Source organism: Diachasma alloeum, unplaced genomic scaffold (genome assembly GCF_001412515.2).
Source record: "Diachasma alloeum isolate Michigan unplaced genomic scaffold, Dall2.0 Dall_scaffold_78908, whole genome shotgun sequence".
Lineage (NCBI taxonomy): Eukaryota > Metazoa > Arthropoda > Insecta > Hymenoptera > Braconidae > Diachasma > Diachasma alloeum.
The window spans coordinates 2,352,030-2,366,123 of record NW_021683643.1 but is presented as its reverse complement, the minus strand read 5'-3'; the positions used below and the strand labels follow the sequence as shown (position 1 = coordinate 2,366,123).

At 40.3% G+C, this 14,094-nt stretch overlaps 1 protein-coding gene across 2 annotated transcripts in view; it reads right to left on the bottom strand.

Moving 5' to 3' along the window:
• Positions 1–2,070: 2,070 nt before the first annotated feature.
• The window catches only part of LOC107047738 (LIM/homeobox protein Lhx9), a 41,222-nt gene continuing 29,198 nt past the window's right edge, over positions 2,071–14,094 (bottom strand). For both annotated transcript variants that reach the window (XM_015270559.1, XM_015270558.1), the window contains exons 2-6: positions 11,583–11,884; positions 8,953–9,126; positions 7,558–7,790; positions 4,916–5,151; positions 2,071–2,882 (exon numbers count right to left, since the gene is read on the bottom strand). In XM_015270559.1, the coding sequence (XP_015126045.1) occupies positions 2,628–2,882; positions 4,916–5,151; positions 7,558–7,790; positions 8,953–9,126; positions 11,583–11,857 (1,173 nt within the window). In that variant the 5' untranslated portion in view covers positions 11,858–11,884 and the 3' untranslated portion in view covers positions 2,071–2,627. The remainder of the gene's footprint in view (positions 2,883–4,915; positions 5,152–7,557; positions 7,791–8,952; positions 9,127–11,582; positions 11,885–14,094) is intronic.

Here is a 14,094-nt window from a genome sequence, read left to right as displayed (position 1 = left end):
ATCTCCTCGGTTTATGTGTGCATCTCCCCCCCTCATCCTCGGTGAAGTCGAATAGATACGGGAAGCAGTGTAACGTCTCACGAGTCGAATAAAGAGAGAAGATAAAACAACCGAGAGTTGAGAGAGGACAAGAGCAAAACGGACAGAAGAAAAGGGAGAAGCCAGCCGCCCCAATAAAAACTCACGCTTGCCTCCGTCTCCATCGTCGCGCACTCACATAACGTATCGTTTCCCCAAGAGGAGCCAAAGAAATATAAGAGTGCCCGGGAGGGCGGCTTCGGGGAGAAAATGAAGAAAGAAAGTTGAGAATTGCGAGGGAAGGGCGGGGGAATTCGGCGGTCGAGGGAGGATGGAAACCGGGCGCGGTCCACGTTCCGACATTTGACAGAACAAAAGACTATCGACCGGATCCACTTGAGCCCTCCCTTCCTCCCTCGATCGCCCCCATTTATCCCTTCGAAGTAGAGCTGAGGCTTCTCTATCCTCCACCCAACATCCCCTGCGCATGTGCGCACTTGCGCGCCACCTCTTCCTCCGCAGACATTCACCTGCAGCGCCATCTGTTACAGTAATACCACTGAAGTGACCGATACTTTAGAGGATTCGACCGAGCTCTTGGCGTACAAATTACCGAAAATTGGTCCACTTTTTTGATCCATCGTCATTCGCAAGAATGCCACCGTCTCATGTTGCCTTCACCTCCGCTCCCTCTCTGCCCCCTTGGCCCATCACTTCGCCATTGTCTTATGGGTGTTCTCCACTGTCGACGGACCGCGAGGAGGGGGTAAACCAGTGAAAATACCGATGCGCGTTTTCTTGCGCGGTACATCAAACGAGCGACGACGCTGACGAATCGATCCGGGAGGTTTAGGGAGCCCAAGGTTTTATCTCACGAGGAGAGCGCACACTGGGACTCACGGTCTCTCCTCGGGTGGGATTTATGATTCTGGCAGGGATTGAACGGCAAGTTCAAATTCTCAAGAAGTCTCCAGAGAGCCCTTCCGTGGGAAACACCAGCTACCAAAGTTGGCAGTTGTATAAAACAACTGGTGGATTTTCAAAGAAATCAAACTGTCAGGATGGCTTTTTGTGGCATTGAATAATTGATCAGCGTCCTTGGGGAGGGATTGAGGGGGGGGGGGCATGGTTCATAGAGATTCTTCATTTGCAGAATGAGGGAATTGGTTATGCTGGGAGACAGTTGGACGCCTTCGACCCATTGGGCTTAACGATCCTTGTCTAATTAACGTAAAATTCAATCAGTCACGGAAGAATAACCTCGGCACGTTATACCATCGTGTGCGCATGGATTTTCACGTAAATTCACTTTCAACCGGAATTCTTTAATTGCTCCCCCCCTCCCTCAGTGTTATGTATAATAACTGAAATTATTATATCCGAGGTATGCGGTTATTCAAGATAATAAAGTATGAATTTTTTACCTCATAATTCGATAAATGACTCAAGTTCATGCTCAGTTGGAGGGAGTTGAACGATTCAACGAAAATAGTGATCATTTTGATGCTGGCGTATGCAAAAATTGACCAAACACTGGTCTTCAAGCGAACCTTGCTCTCCAAGTTCATTAAATATTAACGAGAGTCTCAATTTCTTCATTTCGTTGATGAGTCGTCGAGAGTCTGGCCATCCGAGACCCGCATATAGATTGAAAATTAACTTATATGACCGACCGACAAAATATACGGCATAGTACACGTGTGTTTTAAAACTAAACTTATATAGACACTATTCGGTTGGGCTTGTCTCTGGGCGCGAAGAAGAGTAGTGAGTGGTTCAACACGCGCGTGTTCTAAATTATACGTATTATGCTAACAACAATTTACACAGGCTTTAAGTAGGCTAGCCAAATCAGCCGAAAGCTCCTCCCTCTCTTCTTCGGCTTTTGTCCTCGTGAAATCTTTAAATGCCTAATTTGATGCTAATTAGGATTCTCGGTGGTAACACGAGATGCTGAGGTTCTTGCCTGCAGCCCGAAAATGTACATGGCCTCGTTGTGATTCGCTTATCTCGGAACAAATTGATCATGCAAGGGGGAAGATGAGTGGGTTGTTGAAGTACCATAATTATTTATCTATACATCACACATTTTACATATCTTGTTTTTCGATTCAATTTACAATGAGATTTAATTATACTGATTCATCCCAGTGGACATCATTGTGACGTTGGAAATAACACGATGAGGACAGAATGAATTTGAAAAATTTGGATTCGTTGGTGGAAATGAAAAAGCAATGGTCATGATTATTGCAAACGTTACCCTTTCAATCACTCACTGTCGACACACTTTCAAAACTATTGTCTAACCACTTTGATAATTTGGGTCTGCCATGGAACTACGATTATTATCGTGTATTACGTCTAAACGAATAAATTGCAACGGAATCAACTGGTGTATTATCTCCTAGTGACTAGTGGGGTTTTCACTTGACCTCAATTTCCTCAATTTCTTACGCACATCAACTAGTCTCACAAAGTTTACAGGAGGAATGATTGAGATCAAATCAGAAATACGTAGCACCGTAAGTCTTTTCTTGGATTAATAATCATTCTCTGAGTCATCCATGGTATCCGGAAGAGAAGCCGTCCTCCTCCTCGATTCGTTGTCAATAGAGATCCGAGAATGATACTTGCGATGAGACACCAGAGTGAAGATGATGGAGTGCGTGTATCTCCTCCATGGAAGTTGAGGGCTGGCTGTTGCTGTCGCCCAGGAATGCGGAGTTTGGTCCGATATTGGGGGAATTAGCGGTGGATGAGGAGACTGGAGTGCCTGGACAACCCACGTTGCTTACTCCGTGGTTACCCTCCTGACGCATCATGTTGCGACGCCATTTGGCTCGTGCATTTTGGAACCAGACCTAGGAGGATTGAATAGATAATTGTTGTTGGAAAGTTTTCCGATACTGTTGCCTGAAATCTTTGTCTGAAAATTACGGTACACTTTTCGGAAATTTTTATTGAACTCAATTACCACTGAAATGTGAAGGAATCTCGTCACACGGAGAGAAATATTCAATAAAAATTACGTATCTCTTCCGTAATTCTAGAGTGAAATGTGGTTGTAGGAAATTTTACGGAACTGTCACGGAATTTTTCCAGAGCGTTCCGTAATTTTTATCTGAATCTCATGTGAAAAATTACGATACCGTCACTTAAATTTTCTGAGTCGATTCCGTAACCGGTGAACGAATTGTGAGTTCCGTAATTGTTACTGAACATAATTGAACATTTCTCTCCATGCATTGAAAATTCAGAATTTCGTGGAAAAATCAAAGAGAACTGTAAACTTCAGTTCCACTTTCCTCTGAAAATGAATAGAAAACCAGAAAATTTTGGTAAATATATTCTTGAATTTTCAGAACAGTGACACTGAATACGATTTATGGGAAAAAAATCATGAAACTTCAGATTTCACTAAAATTCTATGTAATTTGGCACTGAATATTCACATAGATTCGAAATTCAAATAAAATAAGGAATTCTCGTCTTTATGCCGCTTAAAATTCTGGAATTTTACTGAATTTCAGTAAAACCTGAAATTTCATCATTTTTTCTTATAAACCGCATTCGGTGTCACTATCCTAAAAATTAGTAGTCAACTGTCCATGAAATTCCATTTTTTTTTCTAACAGTGTGGTTCATTCAGTGAGAGGGCAGGAATATTTGTTGAGTAAAGATTTGGGTTCAATAAGGCAAATTGTTCGGAGAAGCATAGCCATGAAAACCGGCTGACTATGAAGATATATACATGGACATTCAAACTGTCCTCATAAAATTCCAATTCATTATTATAATCCTCCCTAAAACATCATGTTTCATCTCATCAACCTGTCGCAGTCCATCTAGAAATACATGAAGATTAAAACTTTGGCTGCGGTTCAAATTAAGGCTGAGGTTCAGCCACCACTTGCTGATGAAGTAGGTTCATAATTCAGGTCTACATCGAAGTTTGAGTTGAATCGTTCACAAACTCGTTCAGCTTCACGTCAGAATCTTCATAGTGCGTAATTCTTGACATCTCTATCTTTGGAGTCTACAATACCTTGTTTGAAAGCATGGTCATGGCCATTTGAAATACTCTCAATCACTCGGAAAACCATATCTAGGGCTGCCCACGAGACTCAAACGAGACTTCACTTTGAAGGGATCGTCTAGGTCTTGGTGAAAACGGAAACTTTTGGTCTCGTCACAGTCTCGAAAGAGGCAGTATCGGCTCTTCTCGTGATGACTCGCAGTCAATTTATCTCATCTGGATCTCAAGTTTCTCGTTTCTTCACTGGAAGGTCTCGGTTTCAGTCTGGGTCGTCTCGTCTCGGTCCTTTACACATAAAAAACGTTAAAAAATTGAAACCGAGATGAGATAAATTGAGGCTGTGATGATACCGACAGTTTCCGTCATCACCAAGACCAAGACGATCTCTCCAAAGTGAAGTCTCGTTTGAGTCTCGTGGGCAGCCCTGACCATATCAAGCGGAACTAAACTTCCTAAGAGCCAAGTACCTTCTCAATAAAACAGGTTAAAGTAATTGATACAATTAACTTGACTGGTCGAATCAAAGTTCAGATAGGAAAGATTGACGCTTTGACTAGGGCTTATGCTCACGTTGATAATTCAAATTTTGATCAAAGCTATCTTGATCATCCGCAATGCTTAACATCTGCATGTCTCCAAAGTTTTCAGTCATCTGTCCTCAACAGTAGCATTACAACTATCCCACACATTTTCAAATAGACTATCTACTGAACTGCTGATAGAGTACAAGGTGAAAATGATTTGGTAAATTTCACCAACTAGCTGTTTAAATTCTACAACTGCTAATTCATTTTTTCAACAGCTAGTTGGTGAGATTCACCAAATAATTTTCTCCGTTCAATATCCCAAAATCTTTACCTGAAGCACGCGCTTGGACAGCCCCGTCTTCTGCGCCAGTTGCTTGAGATCCTTAGCATCAGGATTCTGATTAATAGCAAAATAGCTTTTCATAGTTCTCAGTTGATGATGCTTGAAGCTCGTTCTCATCCGTTTCGTCCTCTGGCTCTGATGCACCGGTCCTGGCGAGCCCACCGACGTGTCATAAGCAGTCAACGACTCCATGGATGACGACAGTTCATTCGGATGCAGCAGTTCTGCGAAAAATCCAACAAATGAATAATTTCACACAGATGCATAAGCTTGCACGGAACAACTGCCTGTCCCGGTGTGTCATTTGTAATCTATGGACGTACGAAACAACGGTCAGCACGTGCTCTGGATGGACCGCGGCTTTTAAAATGACAAAAAGAGGAGAAATGAAAGGAGGGTAAAAACGACGAGTAAAGAGACGACAACGAGGACTTGGTAAAACTGTACGTGAGGCAGCTGCAGAGAGTCCCAACGTATTGAGGGACTGGATCGAATAGTTTTCGTGTATTGTATAACGGTAACATTCGATTCTTCGGGGGGGATTCGATCATTGCCAATTTCACCGAGACCGAATAAAAATCGCGAGTCAGTCAAAACACTTTGCCAGGGACCATTTTCGGATTGACAACAACATTTGGAACACCTCAATTGGAGATTGGCGGGGGGAAGGGGTGTGTTGAGCGATGGCCGCATTGTGGCAACTCAAACGGAAAAGGTAGGAAGGGGAGTTGTGGAAAAAAAATTGCTGAAAAATTCTTGGATCGAGTTTGCAGTTGTTTCAATATTTATGTCACATCGTGACCATCCACTTCTGGAGGAGAAAAATATTTCTGCAAGGTGCATCGGGCTTCCGGTTCACCAAGCAACACAATGTCACACAGTGAACAACAAAATGAGAAAAGCAAAAAATTGAAGGGACTGAAAAAAAACTGAGTCATCTGCTTTGGTTGCCTGGGCATTCATCGATTCAGCAAAAACCTAACGATCCGCAAGTGCCTAATTAAGCTCAGTGCTATTTTTGCGATCAGCATCGAGGGATCTTGGGCACGAACGGGTGGTTGTGCGAGAGGAGAGACAGACAAAAGGGCTTGGCAAGACGGGGGCAGAGGAGGCAAGATGCCTTAAGAATGAGGTCACAATTTGTCACGTGGGGGGGAAAACAAAAATTGGCAAAGCAAGTGCATTAGGGCTGCGGGCAGATGAAACGTGGTGAGGATTCAGCTTCTTCGAGTAAACAAATAAAAAGTGAGGAGTCAAAAGAAACGAGTGAAATAAATAAAATACTGTATATGCTTTGAGTGAGATAAAAGAGAAATGCGAGAAGGTGGAAGAAGCAAGTAAGGGAATGTAGGTATCAGTGTTCGGCCATTCTGGTCGCAGTGGCTGGGTATTGGTCAGCGGCGGCATTCTTTTCCGGGAGGGAGCGGCCAATCGATGCATCTCAGCGTCGATACCCATCTGTCACTGTCCCCTACGGGGCCTTCGCCGTGTATTCCCTCCTTTTATTTCCTCTTTTGTCTCATTCTTTATACCCCCTTTTATTCTACCAGTGAACTCACCATGAACTTATCCCTCTCCTCCCCCCCCCCACCCCTCTCCCCCCTGCCGCCGCGCCCTTCCCCAATTCTCGCGGTATTAAATTTAAATTCGAAGGAGGAGAAAAATAACCTGGAGAGCCATCTGCAAGAAAAACACGACAAAGCATCAAATTGTTATCATCTAAAATCAACGAACAAAACAATGTTGATGATATTACGGAAATAAATACATATGTCTTCGGCGCGCTTGTATCCTTCCAAGAGACAATAAAACTTTAGGGATATATCGTCATTGAGCGTTATGTGTGGGACTGTTGGTCGTTTCATGGATGAGACATGGAACGAAAAGGGGCGAGACTGGGCGATTTTATAGCTCCTGGATCGTAAATTCCAGCCTCGCGAGGAGAGGAATCGCTCAACGATGTTTCTTCAGCGGGATCTTCTTTTCTTTAATTGTCCAGCGATTATAAAATAACTGAGAATGACGTGATCGGTCTTTTCATCTTGACCATTCTCGGGTGGCTCGCGAGAATATGTCGTCGTAACTGGTTCAACTTAACGTTTCATTGTCAACATCCCTTGATTTTTTTTTCTCCACTGTTCCACGCGCTTCAGGTTCTTTCTCAGCGTTCGGGGAAGCCATTCATATTTCTCTCAGTGGCCATTAAATGTTTATCGTTGTCGTTCCACGATTGCCGTATGATCTGTTTGACGGTGCGATATATATATATTTTTTCACCGTCTGGTGGACGCAAATACCGGGTAATTGATGGAGTGAATGAAAAAAAAACATGTATTCCGATAGAAGTATCGACGTAGGGTGGATTGAACTATGGTGTATGGGGTGAATGTGTAATTGGCCGGCTGGTAAACGCTTTTCATTTGTGTTGCCTTCTCTTTCTCATTCTGGCAAACTCTCGTTGAGCTCGGACGATTTGCTTTACACTCGAGGCCCTGCGGGTCCTTTTATTTGCTCGCAATGCTCGTCTTTTCAAAATGAGTGTAAATAAGTCTTGAAGGTTCATCTAGAACATCGACGACAAGCTGTTGCAGCTGGGTAGTGGTTTGCTTGATGAATCGAGGCATAATTACCGAGGGCGCTTGATGCTAGTCTCATGGTCACTGGCATCTCGGATCCAGTGACTTCGGACAGTTTTCGCTTTCTTGGACGACCCTTTTGGGCTGAACCCACTGAGGTTACGGGGCTCTGCTCGGGTGCGCTGTAGTAGGACGGCAGGGGCGAGACTCCTGGGGAGCCGAGGTCCTCAACGCTCCCAGGAGTGCTGCCGTAGTCTGCGGTGCAGCAGATCAATTCGTAGTGAGGCCTGCACAGAGAAAACAATCAGCTGAATGAAAGTTTCATTCTCTTTGAGAATTCGGTGATTTTTATGGGCAACGCTTTCCAAATATTCAAATAGTCGAAAGTAAACCAGTTGACATGAATAAAAGTCGAAATTAAATTTGAAATATACGGCTCAGGTATGGGGGATAATATTAGATTTTGTCAATATTAAAAGGGGATTATCTCGTTATATTGTTCAAAGTTTAACTATATTTAACTAATTTAAAATATTATAAAATTTGTTAACTGAATTTTTCGATTGGTGGTGAATAAAATATTTGATAATATTGAAATGTAATTTTTTAGTTAACAAGCTAATTCTGAATTTAGGTACTTAATTTTCGATACAAATTAATGGTCAATTTAATATTTAAAATTTTAAGATTTATGTTAAAAAGTGACAACTTCCCAATTTAACGGTATTTGTGATTGATTGATGTGCCTATCACTGATACGCCTAAACAGCACTGCTGATTCTTCTAATCACGCGAGCATCGAAATATTAATTTCAGTAGTTGTGGACCGAAGTAGTCGTACGACCGAAACGACTGACTCTTGATAATATCTTAATATATTGTACAGAGTCTTTTCATTACTGCGATCACTTTATTTCTATTTTAGTATTAAATAATTGGTTAATTATTATTCTTATTCTCGTCGAAACTGCGCGTATTTGGTACTCCTGTTTGTCGTCAAATTCAGCAAAGTTTAATCATAAAAATTGTAATCAATTACTTTATTTTTCTGTCGAATTATATTTTCTGGTCATATTCAGTTCTCGATTCTTTTGATTTATTTGGATCTTTCCAATCGAACCTGTCATTGTATTTCATATTTCATTTCGTCGATTATTTCCAGATAGTTTATCGTTTGTTAGTTTATCGATAAAACTACCTGGCGCCCAACATTTAACATTATTTATTTATTCTTCGTCGTCAAACTTTCGTTCTAACGCTGACAGCAGTCAGGCCCCGGCCGCGTCAGGTGTTGATTCCTTCGACTTTTCTCTTCTTTTCCATAACATTTTGTCGATTATTCATATTTTCAATTAATTAAATTTATTTGTTCCTCGTCGAAAGCACTCTGTCTCAAAACATTCCGTCTTTCTTGCATATAGAAAACAACTGAAAGCAACGAATATTCACCTGCAATAGACAAGACCATCTCTCTGTCCAAAGTGATCGCCCTTATTCAACGGAACTCCACAAGACGCGCAGACAAAGCAAGCCACGTGATAGACGAATTCCCTCGCTCTCATCACCAGTTCCGATGCAGATATTCCAGCCCGACATCTTGAGCATCTCGAAACAGCAAAGAGCCTGTAACAATATAATTTTTGACTCTGATCTCAATACAATAGACACAACTTTGGCTCCAGCGGCAATGACAATTCTCCATCCTTGATAATAAGATTTGATTCATGGTTATGAAGCTGAAGAAGCCCTCGCGCGTTTCAATGGAGCCACCCAGAAATGGCAAACAATGCCTCTCTTACCCCCACGTGGCCAATCCCGAGGCAGCCTACGTTTTCATACAAAACTCGACAGTTACCCACGAGAGATTTATAATTCCAACTACTAGGCTTTGAGTTTTGTATTGAGTGCGCGATCAAAACACTGAATCTCCTCTCCTTCCACGGCAACGTCAAGAGTTTCTAAAATACGAACGATAGAGACAAAGGTGCTCCTCTTTATTCTTTGTTTCTTTCAACAAAAAAAGTTTTTTTTTTTCATTTCTTTTACGTTTGCACTCCCACTCTTTTATTTTTCTTCGACTTCTCTCTATTCATTCCAGTGGGCTCCAATGCCGGGAGCTCGTATTCACATTGTTGCATATTGCATGGAGTGACGTTGTTTTCTACCCTAACGAACCAGAACCGTAGATATATACCGGAGTATTCTCTTCCTTGCCATCTATATATCGACTCGATCCACAATCTCGATTTTTATTTCCTCTCGGTTCTTTTTGCTATTTGCGATTTTAATACAGCCGAGGAAACTGTTGTACAGATTTGATATTTTTTCAAACGTTTAATGGGAATACTATGGGTAGAAAATTCAACGGGGTTTTCGAATGTGTCCTGAGGTAGATGGACGATTGTCCTGGAAACAATGGGAACAATCGAAAAATCAAACTTTCACCTGGGATGAGGAGGCTAAGGAATCAGAAAGAGAGAGAATAAAAATATTTAAACCAGATAAGACTTTTCCGCGAGGTGGATCTCTTTGAAGGACTCCGAGGAGAACGTGCAATTGTAGATGGTAATAATAAATCAACGGGTAACGAGTGTTTTCACGTCCCAATGAAAACCAACGTGTGTCAATCGAGGATTTTTCATCAGCTGTTGAAATTGGGTTTTTCTAATCTTGAATCACAGGCGGTAATGCTCTGGGGATTTTTCATTATGGGGAGAGAAAAAATGGAATTCAGAGGTTTGGGTGGAGGTGAGAGAGAGGACGGCCATTAGTAGGCATTTTGTGTGGTCCAGAGTGAACACAAGTGACGCTCCTATGCAAATTCAGCCACTACCGCAATAAATACCGAGATGGCGGACCGATGGGTGTCTCTGGGGGTCCTCTGGTTTAATCTTTCTTTTGGAGGTATGAGGGACCTGAACAGGAGCATGAATTCTGCATTAATTCCTATTCCCTCATAAAAACCTGTGAATCTGGTAATTTGGGAAATTATTTTTATCGGTTAATCAAGTGCTGTCGGCGGTTGATTAACCGATATCTCGTCAATTATTGGGGTCAATTCAACATCAGAATCGATTGACTAAAAAATTATCCGCTTCGAGAGAATCGTTTTGCACTGATGACCATGAAAAAATTTTTTTTTCAATTTCAGCAGTTTTATTATTCGAAGGTTTTCATGTTGAAATTGCTGCACGTTTGCCCATGAAATTGCAATGTTTTTCCAATAGTGTTCAAGATACTGCACTGGAAGATATTTTTGGGAATTCTCAATGTCGGGAATTTGATTGTAAGTCAAAATCAAATCTTTCGTGGAATTTTTTATTCATCTTGGCAATTCAACAAAATCGGGTTTTTCATGACAGTTTGGACTTGAAATGCGACGTAAAAATTTACACATGCACTTGTCCTCAATGAATTGATAGTTTTCCATAATTTTAATAGCCGCTCAAACCTGAAAATTGAAATTTTATTGAATATTGAGGAAATGGACTGATTCGTTTTATCAACAGCATGTCTAGAAATTTCATGTAAAGTAATCGGTGTCGAACATGTTAAGGTATTAGTGCATTTTGTACGTTGTTGAAAAAATTCAATTGAGATTCCTGATACATTCCTCGGTAATTTCTACTAAGTCGCACCTTCACTGACTTTTTAAGAGATTCCGTCGTCGACAATTCATAATTTGTTGAAAAAGTCAACGGACACTATTCATTTCAGTTCGATTATTCTATGAAATTGAACAGCATCCAGGAAAATTTAGGTGAATAGGTCTTTGAATTGTCAATTAAATGAAAATTTAGAGTAATTTGGTGCTGAATATTGAAGTTTTGATTAACATAACTGAATTAAAAAACTCAATTTCATTATTTTTTCTCTCCAAAATCAGATTCAACGTCGCTTTCCTGAAAATTACTGCTATAGTATCCATAAAATCTCAAGATATTTTTAAGCGTTACCATATACAAACATATTCACCCTAAATATAAAATTAAAAAATATGAAAGTCCCAAAGATATTGCTAAACGAGTAAATGCATAAAAAAAGATGTCACAAAAATCAACATATTTTCAGATCCTAACCGATAATAATCCTCCTTGCAGTAAATATTTCCATCCCTCGAGAAGCAAGTGAGTTCCGCAGCGAGAGGCACGCGGCAATGACAGCACCGAAGACATCCGCAGTGCCAGGCGCGATCAGCAGCCCTGAGGTACCATCTCTCCGTGATATCCCGACCGCAGCCCCCGCAGGCGAGTCCACCCTCGGAATTCCCCGAATCCCCCTGATTCTCTCGACGACCAGCTGTCACGTCCCCGGGTGGGGGTGTACTACTACCGCAACCGACTTCCTTCAGCATCACGGAGAAAACTGGCGCCTCTACATCCTGCAAAACACCCATCAATCTCAAAAACTCTACACATAACAGGTGACTGCTATACAACTCACCCCAGAAGACACTTAACACAGGATAAAAAGGGGAAGAGCAATTAATCAACGAAAAGTTACGACAATAAAACACCAATGAACTTCAGTGAATGTTTTATTTTATTTCGGTCTGAAATGAAAGATGATGATTGGCCCTGCTGATGTCCAGAAACCTGAGTGATCACATCACGTAGTTCTGGTGACATTACTGTGAACCTTTCAATTAATTTATTCATTATTTAGACCAATACAGTCTTGTACAAGGGAGAGTCGAGACAATTAGTCGTCTTACAAAGTAGCATAATTAATATTCATATTATAGTTCACATAATTCCATTTGGGAGTTTACGTTGCAATCAATTCAGCAAGTGAAGTTCAGTACGTTTAAAAAATTTTTTTGTTTCCTTTTTTTCCTTTTTCTTATATTAGTTCATAGCGTCTTTACCTAGCTTTTTACAAATTTTGTTCAAGAAGAAAAGGAGAGCGAGAATATTTTCTTCATTTGCGTCGAGTATTTCTCGTATGTCATTGATTGTTATCTACGACTATCTTAATTTTTGTGTTAAAATTTTCTGTTCTTCACTGAATTTCGAACAGACTGCTAATGTGTGGTACAGATCGTTGGATTCAGGATTAAAACAGGTGACATTACTGTGATGCAGAGATCTGCATTAATCATTAGTTTTAGTAATATTTGGGTTGAAATTTGAAATTTATAAAAAAATTGATGATTTAAATTTTCAATTGACTGTGAATTAAATAATTGAAAATATGTGATTGTAAATTGATTATTGAGCAAATATTTCTAAATTTCTTAAAAAGGATTTTCGATTAGCCAAATTATCGTCAATCCTCCGAACTCAATTATTGATTGATAAAATAATTCCGAATTTGGCTATTTAATTAATGATTATTTTCATAATTTAAAATTAGTGAGTATTATCAGCTATTGACTTCTTCAAAATTTACTTTTATTTAAAATTCATGATTCTGCCGATGCTGTGTGGTATATTCTAAAATTCGGTATTCCTTTGTAACCCCTGATGTACTTTCTTTACAACAAAAGCACTTTGATATATGATCAAATGCGCAAGATTGCAGAATTAATTTTTTTGAATGGAGTTCCACGGTGACGGTGACGTGCTGGTTTGAACCCGAAAAAACCACTGTATTCATTGCAAAATTTCATATTTATTATTCTTGTATTTAGTGTGTCATCTGTTATTTAAACCTACAACACCCACGGAGAAAAAAGTGGGAGAAAGATTACCAAACAAGTCGAGTAATCGTGGAACAACCTCGATTTTCATTACTTTTTCACCTGAAATTAGGAGAAAAAGTGCAAGATTGATAGTGAACTCCACAACACATTTATCATAGATCTGCATGAAAAAATTAAAAACCTGAGTTGTGATCAAACGAATCGTGCGAAATTCATTGGAAGATTGGAGAATCGTATACTAATTTCATTACATGTGAAAATTCGTCATCGACTATCTCGACTTGAGCTCACGTCTGACATGGAAAATTCTTATACAAGTATATGAAAATACTATACTATATACTGTAAACAGCTTCCTACACACGTGTGCTAATTTATGCTTCTAAAATTTCAACAGTGTAGATGTATTTTTTCCCCGAGAAAATCGTACACGGAGAGAAATATTCAATAAAAATTACATATCTTTTCCGTAATTCCGGAGCGAAATGTGGTTGTAGGAAATTTTACGGAACTGTCACGGAATTTTTCCAGAGCGTTCGGTAATTTTTATCTGAATCTCCTGTGAAAAATTACGATACCGTCACTTAAATTTTCTGAGTCGATTCCATAATCGGTGAGTGAAGTGAGAGTTCCGTAATTTTTACTGAATATTTCTCTCCGTGTAAGACACCCACTAAAAACTAGTATTTTTTCCCTGAATTACATTTCGCTCCACGACTACCATTCGCATACAAAAATTTGTCACGGTTTTCGAGGTAATTGTTGTCCAACTTTTTCCTTCATGCACGATAAAAAGGAGCAGAGCAATTAATCAATGAAAAATTACCGTAATGAAATACCAATTAACGTCAGCGAATGTTTTATTCAATTGGGATCTCATATGAGAGATATCGGAAAGGTGATTTTACCTTCGAGTCGGCCGAGTGTGGCGGCAAAAGGGGGGCGGG